The 23,049-nt window shown below is 39.7% G+C and overlaps 2 protein-coding genes and 1 long non-coding RNA gene across 3 annotated transcripts in view; 2 read left to right on the top strand and 1 right to left on the bottom strand.

Moving 5' to 3' along the window:
- LOC127168334 (uncharacterized) overlaps nucleotides 1–2,496 on the top strand; it is a 66,968-nt gene extending 64,472 nt beyond the window's left edge. The window contains exon 3 of the long non-coding RNA XR_007828097.1: nucleotides 1,339–2,496. This is a non-coding gene — a long non-coding RNA (uncharacterized LOC127168334). The remainder of the gene's footprint in view (nucleotides 1–1,338) is intronic.
- The window catches only part of kcna4 (potassium voltage-gated channel, shaker-related subfamily, member 4), a 39,780-nt gene extending 25,418 nt beyond the window's left edge, over nucleotides 1–14,362 (bottom strand). Inside the window, 3 exon segments of the mRNA XM_051115143.1 lie at nucleotides 9,968–12,730; nucleotides 12,732–13,737; nucleotides 14,070–14,362. Coding sequence (XP_050971100.1) covers nucleotides 11,233–12,730; nucleotides 12,732–13,249 — 2,016 coding nt within the window. The 5' untranslated portion in view covers nucleotides 13,250–13,737; nucleotides 14,070–14,362 and the 3' untranslated portion in view covers nucleotides 9,968–11,232.
- Nucleotides 14,363–19,642: 5,280 nt separating this feature from the next.
- fshb (follicle stimulating hormone subunit beta) lies at nucleotides 19,643–21,882 on the top strand. The gene is made up of 3 exons (XM_051114451.1): nucleotides 19,643–19,769; nucleotides 20,068–20,241; nucleotides 21,568–21,882. The coding sequence occupies exons 2-3, from the start codon at nucleotides 20,068–20,070 to the stop codon at nucleotides 21,784–21,786; spliced, it is 393 nt and encodes a 130-aa protein (XP_050970408.1). The 5' UTR covers nucleotides 19,643–19,769; the 3' UTR covers nucleotides 21,787–21,882.
- Nucleotides 21,883–23,049: the final 1,167 nt, after the last annotated feature.

Raw genomic sequence — 23,049 nt, 5'->3', positions numbered from 1 at the left:
AAATAGATTTTAGCTAAGGTTTCCATGGCAACATTAACATTTCCGCCCCCCAAACTAAGACAGCTCTATAGCTATACAGAGGCTGGGAGAGAGCGAGAGAATGGAAAGGAAAGAAAAACTCTCCCTCCATTCCTCCAGACAGAACAACAAGGGGGAAGTCAATCATCTTGCTAGGCCTTATCCATCTGTCTGTATGTAACCCCAGAGTGGGGATTGAAAGAGGTTTATTTGAATTATTATGTAAAGTTTGCACACACATTTTGACTGAGACTGCATACAAGCAATCAAGACAAAACACAATACAGTCATTCTAAAACATCAATGATTTATTTTGATTTAATTAATTGCATTTCTCATTTATGAGTTGATTAATCTAGAGTTATTACTTTGTTTCTGTGTAGTCTGAATTACTGTAAACACATCTTGCAATTACAATGGGAAGAATCAAACATAAGGTGATAAGTAAAGCTGGATGGGATTTTCATAACATTATCATTATCATTTCACCTCACTTTGCCTGTGCCTCAGCAATTAAACTATATTTTGTAAAGCAAAATGTGTTTCAGAAATGTTTTTCTTCAAGGACTACATCACTTCAAGCAACAAATACATTTTTATATTGTTACAAGAATGCATTTTGTTGCTACAATGGGCCTCCACAAGCAAATCTACATTAAACGTTTGGTTAGCAGAACAGCTAAATGAAGCGAATAAAAAGGTCTCTTGAGGAAAGCCATAGATACTGTTGTACCCTCTGCAACAGTACTATAAATAATAATAAAAAAAGACATTAATCTATGTTTATACTAACAGCAGTGTGTATGTCCCATAGAGAGACAGGAAGTGCTGGCTAATTCCAGAGGCCTAAACTGCAGTTTCTCAGCCTGCTCTCTGGGGGCAGCATGACAAGCCAATTAAAGCACAGGAAACCCACCAAGATAAACATTCAGACCAGAATTATCACAACAGTGAAGATTTCCTTGCTCAGCAGCGCAGAGGAGAAATGTAAATCCTGGCTGTAGAATGGGCCAGGATGTGAGGCAAATGCTAGAAGTTGATAGCCTATTTTTCAGCTGCTTTATCGTAAGAGCCGTAGACAACATGCAGGAAATGAAGGGCCTGCTTGTGTAGCAGCATACTGCATTTACAGCTCAGCAGTTTCCATGCCGTATTTCCGAGTGCATGAATGTCAGAAGGTCACTGACTCCCGCTTGGCTTTGCTGTCTGCCTATAACCACCTAACAGAGCAAGAATTACATCAGGGCACAGTCGGTCCCGTTTGTAATTCCTTTCACCTGATGAGTGTGTATGTGTGTGTTTGTGTTCTGTGAATTGCAGAGCAAGGCCATGGCACCTCCCCAGGACACTACAATGTCACATCTTGAAAGATGGTGTAATTTGGAGGGAATGGATGGTTGAATAACTTGACAAGGAAGGACAAGAAACTGAATCGTTGTATGTTTCGATCTTGCGCATTTGGGAAATGTCTTTGCAGTGATGCAACTAATAACTAGGGCTGTGACAATTCATTTGTTTTGCCAATACGCCGCCACCCATTGCTTCTACAGGTGTGCTCAAACCATTGATTCAGTTAGAAAAGCAACTCACTGCAATGGCCACTACTGAAAAAAAGTGCATTTAAATGTGCACTCAGAAATACTGTATTCACAGTCTTTGACATATCATTAATTCCACATTTATTCCAAGTGTCTGGGTAAAGCAAGTAATATTTGGCTGTTCATGTAATTTCAGTATGTCTATCCCCATTAAGTAGCCTAATGTATGCTAAATAAATCTCATGTGAATGTACTTGAATTTAAACATGTATTTTACATGTGACCCTGGACCACAAAACCAGTCGTAAGTCACATGGATATATTTGTAGAAACAGCCAACAATATATTGTATGGGTCAAAATTATTGATTTTTCTTTTATGCCAAAAATCATTAGGGTATTAAATAAAGATCATGTTCCATTAATATATTTTGTAAATTTTCTACTATAAATATATCAAAACTTTTGATTAGTAATATGCATTACAAGAACTTCATTTGGACAACTTTAAAGGCGATTTCCTCAATATTTAGATCTTTTGCACCCTCAGATTCCAGATTTTCAAATAGTTGTATCTGAAATATTGTCCCATCCTAACAATCCATACATCGATGGAAAGCTTATTTATTCAGCTTTCAGATGATGCATAAATCTCAAAAAATTTACTCTTAGGACTGGTTTTGTGGTCCAGGGTCACATATGTGTTTTTGTGTTGCAGAGGTGGCTGTTCCAGAATGGCTGTTGTTAAAGCTTTAGCTAATTAGGGAAGATAATTTTGTATTTTCTTTTTCTTTTCTTTTGACGAGGTTAGATAGAGGGATGGCTGAGATTGGGGTTTTGTTTATTGTTTTGGCCTTGTCGAAACCTAAAGTTTTCCCAATTTAATTTCTTTCAATTATCTTCATTGTAATAAACTCCAGCAAATTAAGCCAATGACTAAGAATCCCGGACGAGCCCCCAATTCTGTTATGGCCCGTCTAGGGGCCAGGCCACAACAGAATTGGGGGCTCGTCCAGGATTCTTAGACATATGATCTGAGCCCGGGACCTCTTGCATCCGAAGTGTGAATCATACCCCTAGTTATTTTATTACTAACATAAAGGTATTATTTATTAAAGCAATAACCCCAAGAAGCCAGGGTTTATGGGGAATTTATAACAGCTAAGGGGCATTGTTAGGCATTGTTAGCTGTTATAAATTCACTGTAAACCATGGCTTTACAGGGCTTATTGCTTTTATAAAATGGTTATTCCATATATGTAGCAAGGTTTCACAAAATAAAACAGAGCAAATAAAGTGTAATGATGACAGTATTCTTCCACCAAACAATGTAGTTCCTCAGAAACAGTTTTGGTTGCAACCAAGTGGTTCCCAAGCAAAACACAGTAGTAAACAAAGGTGTATGTTTGTAGTGTAATTTACAACAGCTTTGCATGCAGCTCAACCAATCAGAATCAATGACCGGAACTATCCGTTTTATAATAAAGATTATACATATGGGTATTTTCCCCATCTCAGGCCATACTGTTTTTAGTAAAGTGTTTGCCTTGTTCAAAATAGCCTGTTTAGTACAAAACGCTTTTCCTTTCAAGTAACTTTTGGTTCAATAAATAGTTTTAAAAAGCCTGCCTGTCTTCTCTGTCTTGCTTGAAATACATTAGGGAAGTCTTTTAAGAATCCTATAAAAGAATCGATTTGCTGTCAACCATAATAACTACATATATGAATGAACAGATCCATTAAAACTGAAATATTGAGAATTGGATACTGAGATCTCTCCTGTTCCAAAAACTTCATAGCACAGGCCAAGTTCAAATGTGATTATTATATAATGATGTTACGTATGCTGGAAATGTCTTTGTTAGGGATTGTCTTTTTATTTTAATTACAGTATTTTATTCTTACTCAACACAGACAACACATTTTGTCATTTCAAACATTTAGCGGCTTCTAGTGATATTCAGATTGTACAGTTTATCATATTTAGCAGTACTGAAGCATCAGTCATTTTTCCCACAATATCTTGAAAACTGGATTTACTCTGAGCAGAATTCAATTGGATTGCATATCCTATTCCTTCAGCATTATTATATATCTGAAGTGTGTTCTCAAGCATATGTCGGTCAAATGAAAAACAACTAAAAGTAACATTGGTCACAGTATATAATTCAACATAAACTGGTAGATCAGCTGTAGAAGAACACCTGTTTCATTTCCAATGGAAATGTTTTCATTAGTTGCATGCTCGCACGCTACACTAATGAAGGAGGTTGTCCTAAAAATCATTTTCTAAATAGCTTCAGGAGTTTTTGGAATTGTCTTTTGATTACTTTTTTCAATCAGTGGCTCTTCTTTATGCTGTACGTGAGTGCAGATGACAGACATTGACGTGCTGCCAAGGTCATGAAGTTTGTTAGAGCATCCCATTGCGTGTGTCCCGTCTTGGGTCTCTCATCAGAGGGGTCAGTCCTATTAGTACAGACAATGCACCCTGACCCTCCGGGCATCAGCCATCAGATAAGAGGAACTCAACCGAACAAGACAGAACTGCTCAGCAACACACACGTCCTGACCTCCAGTGCCCTGCCCTACGGGAGTGTTATTAAACCCCGAAGGGAAGTGTTTTTGTCTGTGTGTGTGTGTTTGTGCTTGCCCATGACAAGTCAACCACACAAACAAACACATCAAGGAGTAATATGCTGACAACAATAGAACTGAGCTTTAAACTTACTCGTGGAATATCAGCAGGAGACCAGGAATATTTGTTCATCAAGTCTGTTCTTCCACACACCCAGGTGCAGAGTCACTCTGTCTGTATTCCAGGAAAATATGAGCGTATAAACCTCAGCAGACATGACTTGAGGCTGAAAGACCCTTCTGTTAGAAGCACTAAATCTTTTACTGAATCAGCACTTGGGTCAGTGAAGTGACATTTTTTCTGTCTTATCAGATCAATTATTTAAAAAGCACATTAAATGGCTATTTACACATATAGTACCGTAAATATATATATATATACACACACACACACACACACACACACACATATATATATATATATATACATATATACACACACACACACACACATAAATATATATATATATTATATGACAGGCATGTTTTTATTTCTGTAATCAAATGAATTTATTTATTTTGCTGGAGGGATTTTTACCTTTATAAATTCCAAAAATATAAGAGTAAAAACTACTGTGCTGAAATCATAATACATTTTTAAAAAAAGTCCATTATTATTACTTTTTAGAAAAGGTATATACATTTAAATAAATGGTTCAGTGCTTCTTTATGTTTGCAAGGCTTTGGTCCCAATCAAAGTCATGTGGCGCTGGGTAAAAAAAAAAAACATAAAACAGGAAGTGATCTAATAGAAAGCACCCCTGCAGACTCTCAGGACTGTGTGTCAAGGTCAATAAGTCTTTTAAAATATCATATGATTTGACCTTTGCATTCCGAGGTAAGGTTAGTCCAGGTTTTAAAATGTCATGGGATGCAACTCCCCAAAAACATTATATTTATGAATACATATTCACTCTCACGACAATGCAATATACATACCTTGAGAAATATATTTAAAACCTTGTTTGAAATCATGATTAAGGGTGTTGTCATGTTTGGTTCAATTAAAACGAACCTTGGTGTGATTGCTCTGTTAGTGCGGTTCGTTTGAGTAAGTGTGAACGCTGCCATCCGTACCCTGGTGCCGACCAAACAGGTGGACCGAGACTGCTAAAAAGATTGGTCTCAGTCTGCTTCCAAACAAACTCTGGTGCGGTTAGAATGATATATAAGCCCAACACGGACCAAATACTTCTAAATGAACCAAAAACAGGAAGTTATGACAAGATGCGATGATATGCGACATGATTTCACTAAGGGAACAAGCTTTGTATCCAAAACAAAATGAGCAGAGGGTAAACGTGGAGCAACGAGGCGGTAAAGTGCCTTTTATGAGCTCTTTGTGAGTTCACAGGTGGTGAAAATAAAATCGTATGTACACGCAACAATAAGCTTACTTAGTCCAGCAGACGGCATTGCTTGTGTTCGACTTAAAGAGGCAATGAGCAGACTGATCAGTGAATGGGTACTCTGATGTAATACACACGCAGCACCGCTTTAAGTCAAACACACATTTTCCTATTGTTTTGAATGTTAGGCGAGTTCCATCACGAAATATATATCATTCAACCTGACCAATCAGGTTGTGAATGTATCACTATGCCTTAAGGTTCAGTATCTTTAGGTTTGCTGTCAAAAACGCCGGTGTGAATGCTAAACGGACCAGGACCAAATGTATATTTTTCCTTTTTGGTCCGGACCAAATAAACCAACACACCCTAAGATGTAATGGAACCCTGAGTATTAAGACTTGTATGGCTTAATGTAAAGTAAATGATGTCTCTTAGTGAAATATGTAGTAGGAAACCCATGAAAGATTTACGTTACTTAAATAAAATCCACAACAATTTATACATATTTTAGACTATGGGCACCATTGTGACGTGAAATGGCTGCACTCAGTGAGTTACTGGTGCTACCTGTTGCTATTTTTCAACACAACTCGGAAAATAAAATACTGATAAGATGTCCACAACTACTGAAAGAGCTCACAGGTGGCGATGAATATAAGCATGGGCTGTAAATGTCCCACAAGTCATTTCTTTTCCCCAAAAGGAGTCTAAATGCCCTGGATATTGAGTGAAATCCGTGCTGAGAAACTCCTTCGGTGGTCAGTGTCATGTTTACATCCTGCCAGGATGGCATCTAGCGCTTCTTGTCTGTCATTTGTAAGCTCTTTCAGTAGCTGTTGCTGCCCTTCGACTGAAAATTACAACCAAAAGCCACACAATGTTTCGTCATATCAGCATTTTATTTTCTGAGTTGTGTTGCAGTAAAAAAAAAAAAGAGTTTCAGCATTTCACGTCATTGAAATAATGCCGCCCCCATTGTCCAAAATATGTATCAAACAACGTGTATTTAAATAACGTAAATGGGTTTAATGGGTTTTCTACTACATATTTCAGTAAGAGACATAATTTATGTTATATTAAGCCATACAAGTCTTAATACCCAGAGTATTAAGACTTAAATTAAGACTTGTAATTAAAAAAATTACATTTTACTTGATGATTGCACCACGAGTCATTAAACTGAAGCTTTGCTTGAAAATGGCATATTTCAAAGATTATTATAAAAACCACATGAATCCAACGTAAATAAAGGAGTTTTTCCTCCATGTATACATCATTGAACTTTTTCTTAGCTGAGGAACTTATTGAAAGAAACCTCTAGTCACTATCCAAACAAAACTTTCTGTGCACTGGTGCTACCAAGCCCTGCAAACCTAGTTTGCACCCCTCTGAGCATGAACATGTATCTCTATGTCATTAAGATGTTAAACATTGCTCTAACACAGAACAAGGAGTAATGCTAATTTGTCTGCTGCATCGCACCACCTGTGCTCGGGGCCACACAATGCACTTGACACTAACAACGGTTTAGAGGACAACACTTAACAGAAATAAAATCACTAATTTTAGGGTTACATAAGGGTAACTAGCTTGTGTTTTTCTGCCCAACTGATTTTAACACATGCAAGACTGCTGTTTATACCGCTTGGTTGTACAAAAAGAAGATGAGGGGATTACAGAGTGAAAAATCTGCCATGACAACTCAGTTTCTAATCTATAGTGCTGTTTATTTTCCCGTCATCCACTAAGCCCCAATGTATGTGTGGGTATGGTGATCAAGCCAAGTACAGCTACACTTCTGTGTCATACTACACACATCACGCACGCCAGCTAATTAATGCCCTGAGTGGAGTGATGCTGATTGCTTTCGGTTGGACTAATGCCACATTATTCTGGCTCTCCACACTGCTCAAATGCCAGTCTTGATATTTACAGAGAGTCAGTGTTATGGGAATGAGTGCTGTTACACTGATCTATCAATATGGCAAAATGTCTTTCGTAGTCATGGGTGATTGATATTAGGAAATCTAGTTTAATATCCATTTACTGTGGCATTGAGCCTGATATTTATGAAGGTGATGTGGGTGAAGGGTTTCATTGATTTATTACACTTGCAGACAAGCAAGCGCACACATATGGACCTGCACTTTAAATAAATAACATGCATTGTGAACTGTACAGTCCACCGATCTCACAGGAATTACGTTCTGTTTTTTCTGTCTCTGACATTCTATAAGTTATTCTACAGAGAAGGTTGCCACAAATGGATGGATATGCTTCCGCCTTGTAGAAAAAGAGGCAAATGGAAGCAACAGAGAAAGAAAAGACGAAGACAGATTGAGAGAAAGATGCCAAATAATAAAGTCTGAGAAAGAAGCCAACTTATAGTTTGCTATCCATTTTACAAATGCCTGGACTGCAGCACAACAGATTGTTTTCAGAAAAAATCCTCTGAAGCTGAAGCAGAATCAGCTTTTGGACGCAATGAATCATTAACAACAGCGTTTAAGCTTAGAGAGACTTAAAAGAGTTCAAGACGGACAACAGCCATTACTTCACAGCCGGCACCAAATGTTTTAAAAATGTTCAGCACAGCAAATAACTAGCGCTGTGAAGTATTGGTGCAATCCAATATGAACTACAGCAGAAAATGAAGACACAGAGCTAGCGTAACACCTCTTCACAGGCTATGCAACATTAACCTGTAAACGAGTGCTTAATAGCCTGGGTTATCATGAATATGAGTGCCTGCGTGTATATGTGCAAAAGCACTGCATGACTCAGCAAGCAGGATCCCATAATGTTTAAGGACTATCAATATATCTTCATTTACACCGAACATCTTTTCAGATTTCAACAGTAAACATAAAGATTTAGCACAAAGAGTACTCACTACCACTTCTTATTTGCAGCGCAATGGGACGACCAATACACTCGCTTAACACTGCAAACAAAAACACGAGATATGAGATATAAAGAGCATCATATAGGCCATGTACACTCTCTGAAAAAAGGTACAGTTCTCTCACTGGGGCAGTACCCTGAGTTACAAAAGTGAAAAGGTACTAATATGTACTTTTAAAGTACTAATATGTGCCTTTAAGGTACCAATACATACTTTCAAAGTACTAAACTGTACCTTCAAGGTACTAATAAGCACAAAGATGTACCTTTTCACTGTACCTTAATGACTGCATGTGATAGATAGATAGATAGATAGATAGATAGATAATATAACACATTTCTAAAAGAAGCATGATGTGTAGTAATAGAATGTAGAGCAGAACTCGATTTTATCTAGTTAGAATTTACTAGAAGTGGGTTTAACAAATATGAGCTTATTAAAACAATTATTAGGTATAAGTATTAGACTGTTGTTTGAAATTCTCCAATAGTTCTGTGACATCAGAAAATAAAGTCATTTCAAAGCAAGCTAGGAAAAGTTATTACATTTTGATTATAAAATGTGGTGAAGATTATGAAGACTAATTTAATAACAAGCATTCTTAATTATAAGACCAGGAGTGTACATTAAGAATGTAAAATGGTTTAGAATTAAAAGATTTGCATCATCTCTGTTGAACTATATGGATAAAGTCATGAAGACAGTAATGATATCCTTCTTAAATAACGATTTTCTTTTTTTAAAACAGAGCACGTTGCCTGTAATTTAATGTCATTATATAACTGGCTATCAGTAGTGCATCTACTACAAGCTGCAAGAGGATCACTTCTGAAAAGGGACACTATACATAGTGTGCATAGTTTATAGAGGTGACAGTATTAACAGGTGATAAATGCCAGTTGTCGGTTACTTTTTCATCAACTTACACACCAGCTTTCTTGTAACAGGCCCACAAGGCACAGGATTGACATGACACAGAAGGCACTTACGATAATCTAATATCGAGTGTGCATATTTTACACAAAGTACACGTTGGCCAAGTAATCGTGTTGTGAGAGATGAGCAGGCCGAGGGAGGCCATAGTTATCTCCCTGTGGCGTGTGCTAAGAGTATGTCTTATTAATGACAAAATATCGGTTTACTGGAGATTAAATGGTAATTATCTTGTCTGCAAAAAACGGTAACAGCTATTATGACATCAGAGACTGAAGCTCGGGAACACTTAATGAGCAATGAGGATTTTTGGATTCCAAGGGAACACAGCACAGTTAGTCGTCTCTTTGACAATAAGCCCCTTGTTGCTAAGCAATTCAAGACATTGTTGATATATTATTATGAAACGAGAAAACATGAGAGTTGAAATCGCATGCATGCTGAGATCACGTGGAACACCTGTTCCTAGCCATAACAGACAACTTGTAGGCCCACGCAGATGCGTAAACACCTGTGCACATGCGTAAACATCTGGATGCAGCGTAAAAATTGACTAAACAAATTCTTAACGCAGAAGTCGCTTACCTGCGTTCCGCAAAGCACTGCGCATGCTCAGTGGTCATCGTGCACTCCAGTAGGACGAGAATTCGCTGTGCATGAAGTCCACCAAGTTCACGTTCCCTTCAGTGCTGTACATTTCCGCCAGCATTTTTATAAAGGGATGCACTGTCATTTGGTAAAGGGATGAAGACAAATAGTTGCATGAAGCATTCCCTTGAAATATACTCCCATGACAGTAACTTGAAAACAGTGGCCAAACTGATCCTTCAAGCCATGGTGTCGTTGACTCTGTTGCACAAGGTGTTTACTTTGTGAGACAATGTGAACTGGATATTTTGGCCTCGGTATGCCATAATGTGACTGTGATGCCTCGCATCGCGTGATGGATGAATTACGGTGTTTCAAATATTGTGCTAATGAACAAAAACTAACATGACTGATTTGTTTTTCAATACTCACGAAAGGGGCTGACTATAAATGACTCATCGGTCACCGTGGACAATGCACAAAGAACTACACAGGGTGTGCGAAAAGGGGTCTTTACCAGAGTGTGAAACATACTGAATACTGCCATGCGGACACATGTTTGCCATAGTGGGATTTAAGATAACATTGCCTGAAGTTACGCAACATGCTGCTTTCCAATTAATTGCAATAATTCGAAAAGCTGAACTGCTGAATTGGTTTTTGTCAGAGAAGATGGCAGCGTATGTTTGCTAGTGTTTCGAATTCATTAACAATGCAAGTCATATTATGATTGAGTCGTTTTCAATGTCCTCCCTCTCTACCTCAGTGTTACACCTGTTTCTTTCCTCTGCATTAAACTGGGAGACTATAACATAATTAATGATAGTGCAAACGATTTAAACGTTATTGCATAATAGCATTAGATAAGAACTCGATCGCCTCGTTTTCCTACAATTACTGACAAATGTAACTCATAAAGTGCCTATGCAAGTTCCTTTTTGATGCCTTCGTTAATGAACCGGGAGTCGTTCAGTTCTGTCAACTGAACTGAACAGGTGGGCAGATAGAGACACCTCTCCACGTCACGTAAAGCTGGTGGTTTTTGCGTTGCCTGTCACGTGATTACAGGGTACGTTTCTCTACAAAAGTAGCCACATTGCAAAAATGTTTCAGCTCAGGTCCAGAACTTAATGAGTGCGTGTGTATGTGTGTGTGTGAGCGTACTGTATATGTATTCAAGTTGTGCATGTGTGCTGTTAACTGATTCATTTGTGCAGTCATCTTTATGAAAACCTCCCGAGGAGGTTAGCGTTCTTCCATAATCATACATCTGTCTGTAGGGTTCGTGAATGTGAACTGTTTTTTCCGCCTATGTCAGTACCATTTCCTCTGCTGGGGCTCTGCGTGTCAGCCCCGCACAGAGACTCTGTGACGCCCTCCTCCATCTCCATGTACTCTGCCGCCTTGTCACCCAAAGACGACCCCGACGGGGAGCCTTTGAATTTTCTCAGGAAATCCGGAAAGTACGGGCAGCCCGGCGGAGGCTGCTCCACAACGGGCGCCTGGTCCTCGTTATCAGTCTCCCGGTGGTAGAAGTAGTTGAAGTTGGACACGATGACAGGGACTGGAAGCGCAATGGTCAGAACGCCGGCGATGGCGCAAAGCGAGCCCACAATTTTGCCCCCGACCGTGATGGGCTTCATGTCCCCGTAGCCCACCGTGGTCATGGTCACTACAGCCCACCAGAACGCGTCTGGGATGCTGGTGAACTGCGACGAGGGCTCGTCCGCCTCTGCGAAGTACACCGCGCTGGAGAACAGGATGACACCGATGACAAGGAAGAAGATGAGCAGGGCCAGCTCTCGCATGCTCGCGCGCAAAGTGTGCCCGAGGATCTGGAGACCTTTCGAGTGCCGCGACAGTTTGAAGATCCTGAACACGCGGACGAGTCGTATTATTCTCAGGATGGCGAAACTCATTGCCTGTTGCCCGTTGCCTTGCTGCTGAGCGAGGTCTGTGCCGAGAGTTATGAAGTAAGGCAAAATAGAGACGATGTCTATGGAGTTCATAACGTTTTTAAAGAAAGCAGCTTTACTGGGGCTCGCGAAGAAGCGCACGATGATCTCGAACGAGAACCAAATGATGCACACCGTCTCAACGATGAAAAAGGGGTCGTTGAATGGCGTAAATCCATTGTCCGCCTGCGTGGAGTTTTTACCTGGGCTGAGGAATTCTTTGTCGTCCCTGAATTCTGGCAATGTTTCCAAACAAAAGATGACGATGGATATGACGATGACCAGCACTGACACAACCGCGATCCCCCTGGCTGGACTTGAACTCTCCGGGTACTCGAAGAGCAGCCAGATCTGGCGCTTGAACTCGTCCTCGGGCAGTGGCTTCTCCTCCTCCTTCACGAAGCCCTCATCCTCGCGAAACTTGAGCATTGCCTCTTCCCCGAGTTCATAGAACTTGACCTCCTCGGAAAAGATGTCAAACGGCACGTTGACGGGTCTCTTTAAACGCCCCCCTGACTGGTAGAAATATAGAATGGCGTCGAAGCTCGGTCGGTTCCTGTCAAAGAAGTATTCGTTACGCAGAGGGTCGAAGTACCTGATTCGTTTCTCAGGGTCCCCCAGGAGCGTGTCCGGGAACTGCGCGAGAGTCTTCAGCTGAGTTTCAAACTTCAAGCCCGACACGTTGATGACAACTCTCTCGCAGCAGCCGTACTCATTGTAAACATTTTCGTACCCCGACTGAGGACGCCTGTCCGTTAGCGAGACCGTCTCCTCTTCATCATCCATGTTATAGACAAAACTCGACCTCTTGCTTGCCCTTGTCCTCCTCCTCTTCCTCCTCGCCCTCCGCCTCCTCCTCCTCGATCATGATGTCCTCCTCGGATCCTAGTAGCGCCAACTCTGAGTGGCGTAGATCCCCGCCGAGTGCCGCGCGGTTCCGTCTCCAGCGCGCGACGCCTCTTTGCTTTTTTCGCTCTCTGAGAAGTTGCTGTGGTGGCTCGTGGTGTTGCTGCTGCTGCTGCTGTTGCTGCTGTTGCGGCTGTTGGGAGGAGGAGGAGGAGGGGGAGGAGGGGCGCGAGGCGGTCCCGGCGCTACTGTTGTTGGCATTCGTTGAAGAGGCGGCGCGACTCTGATGCGGGTGGTTGTGGGGATGGCCGCTGGACCCACCTCCCTCTCCGACCGTTCCGGCTTCAGCTGCCGCCGCCGCCGCTCGAGACTGTCTCTCCCGCTCGCGCTCCCTCTCCCGGGCGCGAGCCTGGGCATATCCATAGGGCAGGTGGGTGTTGCAACCCCCGCTGTCCGCGCCCACCATAGCAAACTCCATCTTCTCAAACTACGAAGCGTTCAGAATGATGGAAAAGAGCGAGGCTGAGCAAAACACGGGCTCAGCAAGTTCATAAATGCACTTGACTGGCACTGGAGGTCCGCTGCCTTCGGAAGTGCTTTGAGCTCTTTCAGTGCACTTTTACTTATTGTAATTGGACTTTACAACTGTAGCGAAGCGTCGTGCTTCTGGTGACATCATCAGCAGCATCATAATTAGCATCATTATGAGAAAAATGTGCCCAACAGTTCTAGAATCCATGTGCGTAGCGCGCGCCTGCGTTATCCAAAAGAAAACTGAACGCAGGAGGAGAGAGCGGCTCCTTTCCGTTATCTGAGGTGCTCGGTCGCCGTAGAGACTTTATTCGCCTATGAAATCACTGGTTCCCATCTTCGCTGTGAGGGAGGGGTGGGGTGTAGGTTTGATCCGTCCTCTGCCCCTTCAGCGGCTATGAATGAATCACTGAATCCGCTTGACACCAGCAACAGCTGCAAAGAAAAGAAAAACGTGTTGTAGAATGCAAACTGCTCATCATAACGTAGCCCGGGTAGACTGTGATGGATGTGTACACCAGAACATTTGACCAAAAAAGTCATCAAAAGCGCAAGTCACTAGTCTTGCGCTACATATTGATAATAATATTAATAATACTAACACTATGGCACATCCTTGTTGCTACAGGCCAGCCGAACAAGGAAACAGGAAACAACGCGTGATATTACTGATCCAAAATCCCTTGACAATTAATTATAAACAGTCGTCGCACGCAATTTATCAGCCCCTCTCATGCACTCCACCTTCCATTATTCGAGCCACTTACGTAGGAAATGATATGAGGATGTCTTCTCAGCTTCCACCCTTAATATAACAAGCTAGAGATGGCTGAGGACGTAAATCCCAGGTTTGTCCAAATTTCCCTCTCGCTCAGGGAATCCAGATATTCCTCGACGTAGCCAAACGCAGAACATGACACCTCAACAGTCAGGTGTGATCGCATTCGAGGGATGACAGTTTTGGCCACGGCTCGCCGTTGGGTCTTTATTCAACAGGATCTCTCATCACCTGCCCATCTCCCCCTCCCCAAAAAAACATGCACCGCTGCATTAAGCCTGGACTCACACTCACCCAAAAGCAGGTGCTGCTACCGAGAGCATGCTGCGTGGCTCCATAAATCACACGAGCGACGTCAGAATCGAGATGTATCAAAGTTTTAGCATGCCATGTGAAATAGCCTTAGGTAAGTATGCGCAGCGCGCATCTGTCTGCCGCTCAGTCTCGCCCGTTGACCATTGTGCTCGTGTTATTGGAGAGCTGCGCTCCGCCGCGAGAGGCACGTTTGCGCAGCGCGGAAAGACCTCGATCGCCCCCCGCTGGCCGAGGCGGGCCACTGCGGGCGCACCGGTGTGCTGCAGTTCTCAAACTTCGACAGCCCCTTATGCATCTGTTGACATCCAGTTCATCGCAACTGCCTACCCGAGGGACTGCTGCAGAGCACGGGCTGCACACACTAAGAAGCCTGTGTGTGTGGCTCTGTCAGAAAGCCACATACACTTTCTGTCACGGCCTGTTTGTGTATAGTCAGCGGTTGGAAAAAGATAAGAATGTAAACACAACATAAAAAAGATGAATGCGATTGTGTCGTGACAGCTCTGCACTTCACTCTTCCACGGTCCATTAAACAAGCGAGCGTTTATACAAAGAGCATAAATAAAAGATTCACCTCCTTAAAGGAGAAGTCCACTCCCAAACAAAGATTCACATATGATGTACTCACCCCCTTGTCATCCAAGATGTTCATGTCTTTCTTTCTTCAGACGTAAAGAAATGATGTTTTCTGAGGAACACATTTCAGCATTTTTCTCCGTTATGCTTTGGTGCCCCGATTTTGAACTTCCAAAATGCAGCTTAAGTGCGGCTACAAACGATCCCAAATGCGATCGTAAACGATCCCAGCCGAGAAAGAAGGGTCTTATCTAGCGTAACGATCGGTTATTTTCATAAAAATAATAAAATAATAATGCTTGTCTTGTCTTACTCTGACTGGACTGTTTTTTTCTGATTCATGACAGTTAGGGTATGTCGAAAAGCTCCCATCTCATGTTCTCCCTCAACTTCGAAATCGTCCTATATCGCTGTTTTAGCTTTTTTTTTTTGTTAAGGGTCTTTGATCCTCTCTGCATGTTTACTTTGGGATCGTTTACAACCGCATTTGGGATCGTTTGAAGCTGCATTTAAACTGCATTTTGGAAGTTCAAAATCGGGGCACCAAAGCAGTCCATTATATGGAGAAAAATCCTAAGATGTTTAACTCAAAAAACAGAATTTCTTTAAGCTTCTTTAAGCTTAGCACAGGGCCCCCCGAGGAGAGAAGAAAAAGGGGTGCTGTAGAATCAATAAGATATTACAACATTTAACTTTAAGATTAGTTTAAATGTTAGAGTAATTAAATATGTTTAACCTAATAGTATTCAAAACACATTTATCAGATTTTGAAATAATTACTTAATAAATAATTACTTGAAATAACTGTGAAAACCCAGCTAAAGTCTGTGTGTGTGTGTGTGTGTGTGTGTGATTTACTGTTAGCTACATAAAATCATCCTTCATAAGGTAAAGAACATTCTGTGAAAATGTAACCTTGATGTATTTAATATTGACTGAGTGAGGCCATGTCAAAGATTGAAATCATAGTGAAATTAATGGTTGAAATCAAACTTTTGATGCTTGATTTCTCACAATTAGAATTTGAGACTTTAGCCTCCTTTAGGCTTTCACAGACAGTGTCACAATTACTTGTTCTTTCTAATCACAATGAAGCATAAGATTAATCAGTTTTTAATTTATTTTGTTTTTAAATAAAACCCAAATTAGCTGTTTTTGCAGTTCATACATTTAACATGCTTTATAAAAGATGCCGTCATCATCTTATGGGAAATTATTGTATCGTATTTTCCGAATAATATTTTTCATTAGTTTGTTTTGGCTTTAGAACAATGGTAATACAGCAGCCAGTTATTTAATTTCATTTTTTAATTTTACATTTTGTCTATAATATGATCATATGTGGGTTTCTTGGCATTAAAAGGTTTAAAAACGTTTGGCATTCAATCATACAGACTGTAGTGGCAAAAAAAAGATAATCAAGATTATTTAAACTAAATTTTAAACTCTAAATTGGTTTTCTGCGGTTGTTAATGCTTTAAACTCATATGATGTTTGCATGAAAGCAAAATGCAAATGATTACTCCCACTACGCCACCTGCCTGTTTCTCCTGGCACTCTATTTTACAACAGAGAGCTTTAGAAATCCAGTTTTATCAGCAGCACTGTGTTCAAGCCACGAATGTTTTATATTTATCACCTGGAAAACAAATATTGTATTTCGCAAGACAGAGAAATGCTCAACAAAACTCTGGTCTCACATGCTCTGTTGCAGAGGGTGGAAATGTGCGGTCAGAATGATTGTGCTGTTTGATCCAGCTCATTAGTTATGCAGCAGACATTGTGTTTGCTCTTGTTTAAACAGTTTGCAATGACCAATCTTTACTATCTTGACAACCGTGCATTGACATCTTGCTGTTTTATTATTCAAATACCCAACCTTAGTAACTAGTTTTGGACTTGTGTTTTTGTTTATGCTTGTCTATTCTGTATAAAGTCTAAAGCTGGCACTATGGAGAATAAAGGGGGCAGTATTTCACAAGACAGCATTTAGTCATTGTGTGCAAGCACACAGGATGACTGCTTTATATGTGTAGGGAGTAAAAATTCTGACTTTAGTGTGAAGGTTGTGGGTGTGCAAATGGATAATGGCTTATAGTTATTAGAATAATAGTTCTGGCTGCTTTGCAGGCCAGGAACGGGGTCTTAGATATGACTGTGCAGTGCAGTACATTGAGATCTGAGTAAATGTGAGAATTACTGGATATATAGAGACAGACAGAAGCATTTTGGATGCCCCGATTGGAGTGAAAAGGCAGATTTTCTCTATGTTAAAAAGCCCTATTCTGATGGGGCACTTGTCGCAGCGTGGTAAATGAAGGTCAGTGGGTCATCTTGGACAATTTCCAAGATTTGTACACATCAGGAGTCAAAAGCGATGGAAAGAGACCGGGGGCGGCTGAAAGAAAAAAGAGCTTCGTTTTGTCAAGGTTGAGCTGGAGATGAAAAGCCGAAGAGCCAGACTGAGATCTGTTAGAGAAAATGAAAAGAATCAAAATGAAAATCCAGGGCACTGGATAACTTTAAACAGATAATGGTCAAGGCAATAACGGCTAGGCCTGCTGCTAAATGGAACGAATGCTAGAATAGTTCTTTCGCAGAGGACAGCTTCAAAGACTATATACTGTATATAAAATGTTTAGAAGTTTAAGGTCAGTAGGATTTTTATGTTTCAAATAAGTCTCTTATGCTCACCACTGGATCGATCTTTTGAAATTTGTGTTTTTTTAAAATTAAATGGATATTGAAATGTTCATGGGCTTTCAAAAAAAGTAAAATGTGAGTGATTTTAGGCATTAAATGGTGAAGGATAACAGAAGTGACAGTAAATATATATTATTATATATAATTTTTAATTTAGATTTCTCTTTCAAATAAATGCTATTGTTAATGGCAAAGCAGCTATACTCCAGTCTTCAGTGTCACCTGATTCTTCAGATATTGCATTTACAAAAAATGTACAAAAGCTGTTACTGGGATGGTACCTTTTCAAAAGGTACCTAAAGGATCCATGTTGGTACCTTAAAGGTACATATTATTACATAAAGTATACATATTAGTACCTAAAAGGTACAAAAGTCTACCTTTTAAAAAGGTACCGCCCCAGTGACAGCTTTTGTACATATTTTTCTGAGGGCTTATTTTAATATGCTGTTTTGGCACTCAATTATTAATATGCTCTTTGATAGAATAATAATAGAAATCTCTATTATAAAAGTATACTGAAAATCTAATATTGTAATTGTTAGAATGGTCACGGATCAGCAATCTCCATGTAAAAACGATTGTGCAGACCAAACCGTTAGTCATAGAGACTATAGAGACTTGAAACGTGGAGGGATGGCAGTACTCACACCGCCTACGATATGACCAATGCTCGCCACAATCGGCCTGACGGGGGCGCTACAGTGATCAAAAGTACAAAATCGAAATTTTGGGTTATTTCACATACTTTTGCGAACTAGTTCTAGGTTTTTCGCCCAACACTTCCAGTGTAGAAAGATTCTCTGGAGAGTGAATATCAATAATTATATATATATATATAAAAAAAAAAAAAAAAGTTGAACTTTCGACTCACCGTCTCAAAGGGGCAGAAAAAGTTTGAAAGGGGCAGGGCCACTTTTAGTATAGACCTTCTCATTCTGTCTGGACAACTTTGCCTCTAGAATCACTACCGTCAATCAAACCGTTTGTTAAATGATTGAGATGATATCGTAGGTTTGTTTGCTCAGTCTGGAAAAAAACACTGCAGTACAATTCTCTGGACTCTAGGTCAATAATTAACAAAAATATATTATATACATATATATATATATATATATAATGTACCCTTTGGGAGGATATAATGGTGTCGTTTAGAAAAGGGGCCTGTCCAAATTTACCCAAAATCCTACAAAGCCTAAGGAAAACTCAAAACCTGGTGAGCACATAAGACAGGTGATGATTCTAAGCAAGCATGCAAAGTTTGGACCACAGCTGGCACTTTAACAGTCATAACCGTTTAAGAAATCTAATATTTCTATGGTAAATTACCTGGATTTGCCAAAAATGCTTTTTTAAATTATTGATGTCAGTGGTTACAGTGGTAAATGTCTTTACTCTCCCGTTTGATCAATTTATTGTATCCTTTACCAATTTAATGTATCAAATTATGCATTACACTTTTCCAAGCCCATGAGCATCTCAATTCCAATATTTTTCAGATGTTACTAGATAGATCTAGTGGTAAAAAAAAATCAATTATTAAACCAGTTAGCATATGTCAAATATATACACCAACATACCAAATACTGACATATGTGCTGTAAATTAGGATATGGTCTGATGCCTGTTATTATTCTTTTAGGAACATCACCGCCATCTGTTATTAGAGACTGTTTCAAAAGTTATCCAGGTAAAAACTGAACAGATGTAGCAGTGACTGATTGATTTTTAGATTTATTTAAAAATATCCTGCAGAAATAAACTGTTGAAGTAGCCGTGTGTGGAACTTTTAAAGAAGACAAGCTGTTGTTCCAGTGATTTTCAATGCAGCAATTGTGCTGCAGAACACTGACCTTGAAAAGCAGAACATCAGTGGTGGCCTTTACATGGATCTTGTTCTGTCTAAGCCTCTTCCAGACTGAATGCCATGGCCACAGGGCTTTTGAGGATTTGTGCCACCTCCACAAAAGCAAATGCAGTAGTATGATAAGACATGGCTGCTCTTAACAAGATGTGGGTGTCACGTCTGACAGGAGGGTATAAGTGTCCATGTGAACTGAGGTGAAGTGATTTTGTCTCAGCGAAACTCCAGCAGGTAGGACTGACGTGAACTTTCTATTAGTAGTTTGACTTCAGTTTGATAGCTGTTTTAAATTAATTCATCTTAGTTACTCAACTAACAATAATTTAGCCAACTAGTGAGCTAGTTTTCTGTGCTCTGGGTTAGCTTACACTTTGAATGGTGATTTTCTTTTGAAAAAAAAGACAAGTAATAAATCCCAAGAAATTCATTCACGTTGTAACCCCGAGATGGACACAAAATGCAGTGCTAATACTTTATCCACTGCAGTACCTGTGTTTGATTAGCTGCACACTTTCGCATTGATTCCCAGATGAGGATGCGCTTCGTTGTTATGGTGATGCTGTTGCCAGCGCTAATGAGGGCAGGATCAGAATGCAGGTCCAGCTGTCGACTCACCAATATCTCCATTACCGTGGAAAGTGAGGAATGTGGCAGCTGCATCACAATTGACACCACTGCCTGTGCCGGGTTCTGCAAAACACAGGTAGGATGAAGTAATATTCATTTAACCTTTTCTTTAAAATTCACTTGTGCACATTTGACATATATGAATTTACATATACACATTTTCAGCAGCTATTACTCCAGCCTTGTCACATGATCGTGTTCGTCGGGGGTTTGATTGACAGGCAATCTGATCAATCATAGCGCCAAATCTACCATTTTTGTTTGACAAACAAACCTTACAGTAGAGTAGATTAATGTCGGTGAACTTGAACTTGAAAAATGATGTCTACATCTTTCACGGTTGAAACAAGATACCTTCTGATGTTCATTCATGTTTATTTTGTGCTAAAACTAGTAAAGAGGAAAATATGATCGGTTCATGTGCAGCTCGAACTGAGGCGCTACAGCAATCTGTCATTTTCATAACAAAACCTGCCCAGTTGCTACTCAAAACTAGCACCAAACTAGTAAAAATTGTGTTCCGGGGGAAAAATTCACATTCCAGGGGTTAAATATCACATTACTGGAGTCGTTTCAATCTGCTGCAACAGTGTTAAATTAGCCCAGTTCTGTGGGAAAACCACAGACTGGTTGGCGTGTTGTCAGTTTCCTCTTTGCGCCACAATATATTTTTCACTGCGTGAGAACATGATATGTGATGTGAGAGCACCATGGCTTGTCTGATATAGTAACATAAAGTGCTAAAAACACTTTGTGATGAATACTACTACTACCAAACATATTGCTAAATATATTACTACTACTAAATATATTGTAAAACCTTTAATTTGCTGTAAAGTTGCTTTGCAACAACGTCTATCGTGAAAAGCAAATAAATTTAATAAAAGTATTAATTTCTTTTTTAAATTTAAATCTTACCCAAAACTTTTGAATGATAGTGTATCATGGTTTCCACAAAAAAATAAGACAGCACAACTGTTTTTTTTTGACAATGATAATAAGCAATGTTTCTTGAGCACCAAATCAGCATAGAATGATTTCTGAAGGATCATGTGACACTGTAGACTGAAGTAATGACTGCTGAAAATTCAGCTTTGCCATCACAGAAATAAATTACATTTTACAATATAGCAAAATGGCCAAAAAAGTTGTTTAAACTGTAATAATATTTTACACTATTACTGTTATTAACTCTATTTTTGATCAAATAAATAATCTTAGCCTTGAAAACAGCCTTAGTAAGCATAAGAGAGTTCTAAATATCTAATATATATATATATATATATATTGTGTGGGAGGTGGGTGGGGTGGGTGTCTTTAAATATATTCTTTTCCCATTATTATTATAATTTAGATGACATTCATTCTTTCTCTTGCACCAAAATACTTTATATTTTGACAGGAAAGAGTTTACCGTAGCCCAATAATGCAGTACTACCAGAACACCTGTAACTTCCGAGAGTGGACCTACGAGACCTATGAGTTTAAAGGCTGCCCTGCCGGGGCTGACTCTGTTTTCACCTATCCAGTGGCCCTCAGCTGTGAATGCAGCATGTGTAACTCTGACATCACAGACTGTGGAGTTCTCAGCCAGCAGACAACCAGCTGCAACGCACATTAGACAAGAAAACCAAACCATTTGAAAGCCTGTTGTACAATTCTGAATACTTCATAATACCATGTAAATTGCCTAATGGAATAAAACAAATATGAAACATTTTCTTATTATTTGTAAGCATAAAATAAATATAACACACTGCAAGAACCAAGGTAAAAGGCAAAATATAATTTATTTTTAAATCAGTATATAAAATATGATATGTTTCTGGAATTCTCTGTGGGCTCTGCTGTCAATAATCTCAGTGAGGCACAAACTGCAGTATTAAAACAGCTCTCACATAGCGTAAACAGAACTCATTTCCTGTGATAAACCATCTGTTCCCAAGCACTTATACGCGCAGACACGTTAATTTTGCTCGTGAAATTGGTGCGTTTTTACCAGAGCTTATAATTGTCCTTCTGAGACCAACTGTAAAAATTTCTGTCTGAGAGGATGCTTTGCCTGATACACTGAGTAAACTCACTGAAACCATACTACATTTACATAATCAAATTAGTAATGAATCAACATGAATATCAAAGAGTTTTCGGAAAAAGGAGCAATCTCTTACATATAAATAGAGAAATGGGTTAGGGCGCATCACAAAGAGCCTTTAATACTCATGTATGGTAATAAAAAGAGCAGATGATAGAAACAAGACACAACATTATTACAGATGCACTTGAAGGTGTCACCTACAAATGAGAACATGCATGACACAGTTGCTTACGAGTAAAAACTTTACAAGGTTAAGAAACAAATCATCTCTGTGCACGTGTATGTGCGCGTGTGTATGTTTTTTTAAGTTGGAACATTGCAAACACTTTTCAATAATTAAAAGTTTAATCAGAATTTCATTTGATTAATTGCTTTATAAAACAGGCAGAAAATCACAACTATAACTCAAAGCCTTAAGTAATGGCAATAAATGGTTCACTCTAGCCTTATGTTGCAAGAACTGCAATATTTAAAAAACTGTATCAATGTTTCATCATTAAAATTGCACTGCCAGTTATTTGCACTAGAAAACACTTCACCCAGGCATAGTTTTCATTAGATAAACTGCCTGTCTACATGTGAATATTTTGAAAATCATCAAAATCTGCCTCATTTGAGTTATTCTGCAATACATTATCCCCGCTTCAAGTCAACTTTCTTGCTGCTTGTACATTCTTATTGTTGTGCAGCTACAAGGCAAACTGGGCCTATGACAGATTGTTCTTCATCTCGACATCCTGGCTCCAAGCACTGCAACACGAGGTGGAGTGCCCTGAATGTGCAGAC

The sequence above is a fragment of the Labeo rohita genome, chromosome 7 (genome assembly GCF_022985175.1).
Source record: "Labeo rohita strain BAU-BD-2019 chromosome 7, IGBB_LRoh.1.0, whole genome shotgun sequence".
Lineage (NCBI taxonomy): Eukaryota > Metazoa > Chordata > Actinopteri > Cypriniformes > Cyprinidae > Labeo > Labeo rohita.
The sequence above is the reverse complement of the archived record's forward strand: the minus strand, read 5'-3'. Positions and strand labels throughout refer to the sequence as shown.